The sequence below is a fragment of the Cloeon dipterum genome, chromosome X (genome assembly GCF_949628265.1).
Source record: "Cloeon dipterum chromosome X, ieCloDipt1.1, whole genome shotgun sequence".
In the NCBI taxonomy this organism is placed as follows: Eukaryota; Metazoa; Arthropoda; class Insecta; order Ephemeroptera; family Baetidae; genus Cloeon; species Cloeon dipterum.
In genome coordinates, this window is record NC_088790.1 from 21,908,683 (window position 1) to 21,910,418 (window position 1,736).

The following is a 1,736-nucleotide window of genomic DNA, read 5'->3' on the forward strand; positions in this document are numbered from 1 at the left end:
CACCATGGTGATATTTTATTTTGCTAGAGTATAATGGTAACCAAGAATTTTGTGAAATATTAAAAAAATTTAAAAGGCATGAATTTTGTATTAATTGAATTACATAAAACATTTTTATTGTAATCAATAAGGTGTATTATATTCATTTGATAATAAATTTGCAAAGAGCGCTTTATATTATGTAGTTGTTTAATATAAACATATGAAATTTTTTCATGTATCATAAGCATTGTATAGCAATTCGCACCTTTGTTGAAAAGGCACTTTTTTCACTTTATCAACCTCTTAATTTCATTAATCGTAATTATGAATTTACATTATAGGACAAACAAATAGGTGTTAAATTAAACTATTCGCATTTTGTTAGACTTTAAAACTATTCTTAGGTTTAATAATGCAACAGTGATATGAAATTGAACTGAAATAGGGGAGCTGGAGGGGAGAGGTTGATGAATTATGTGATTTCCCGCCTTTTTGTTTCAGAGAGCCACCATACTTCCAATTTGACAGTGACACATACAATAACAATCATTAATTTCCTTTCCAGCGCTCCATTCTGTCATGGATTTCAACGAGAATGAGGAAGAAGCTTTCCAAGAACCTCAGGACGCGGTTTTACCTGAGGATGAGAGTCAAGACCAGGAAGTGGACAACGCGCAGATCAGTCTGGAGATCAGCACCGCGCTGGCCGGGGTGCTCAGATTGAGCCACGACCCCAAGTTCCAGCAGCACTGCTACAGCCTGCTGGGCGTCCGCGGAGCCAGCGAAGCGCAGATCGTGATGCAAGGTTTGCTGGACAAGATGATGGCTGACATCGATGAGGAAAATGAGCAGAAGAAAAGCCAAAATGATTCCAATGTACAGCAGGAGAATTAGCAGAAATAAAGTTAGATTTGTGTGAAACTCATAAAACAAGTTTTAATCATTCTTGGAAACCCACAATTATAAGAATACTTTGAGGTGTAAAGAAATTTTTAGCAGTTTTCAGAAAATACAAGATTCTTCGCATTTTTCATTTAAAGCGTCAATAACGGCAGTTTCTTAAACTAAAACTGCGGTTAATTTATGTATTTTATTTAAAATTTCAATCTCGTTCTGCTGTTTCAAATTTTCATTAGCGCCGTATCGATGCATGAAAGCCAGTTACAAATATGAATCGCTTAACTTTTTTCCAGCCAAAAACTCGAATTTAGTAACCTCTTTTAGTGGTAAATTTACACAAAAGCCGGTGCAGTCTCTATCTTCCATCATTATCGTGATTAAATAAAAATACGATTTAAACAATTTCCAAGAGGATAAAAAAACTCCTTTGAAATTATAGCTGGTTGACAACACCAAATTAATTCATTTTTCATGTGGTGCTCTAGCTTTAAATATTTAAAAAGTGCACGAATTCAATCAATTCCCCACCAACCTGAAAAGAGCATCATGAGAATAATTTAACTTTTACCTACTATACATTTTATTAGCAAAATTAATGAATTTCCAGCTAAGTAAACGCATTTAATGTATTAAAAAATTATCACAACACTGAGCCCTTCCAACGCGAAGAAAAAATTGAAAAGATAAAATAATAATCACAGCCTTTCTGGTTTTGCAATTTGATGTATATTGTTCAGTTTAAACTTTAGACACCATTTCCGCATTTTTTAATCAAATTAACACCCTTGCTTCTTTGATGTTAAACATTTCCTGCAGTGCTTTGAGAATAATCGACTTAAATTCCTGCAATTTGC

At 33.9% G+C, this 1,736-nt stretch overlaps 1 protein-coding gene across 1 annotated transcript; it reads left to right on the forward strand.

The window, feature by feature from the left end:
- The first annotated feature begins 503 nt into the window (after positions 1-503).
- LOC135947223 (uncharacterized) lies at positions 504-896 on the forward strand. The gene has a single exon (XM_065495915.1). It carries the CDS (start codon positions 562-564, stop codon positions 874-876), a length of 315 nt encoding a protein of 104 aa, XP_065351987.1. The 5' UTR covers positions 504-561; the 3' UTR covers positions 877-896.
- Positions 897-1,736: the final 840 nt, after the last annotated feature.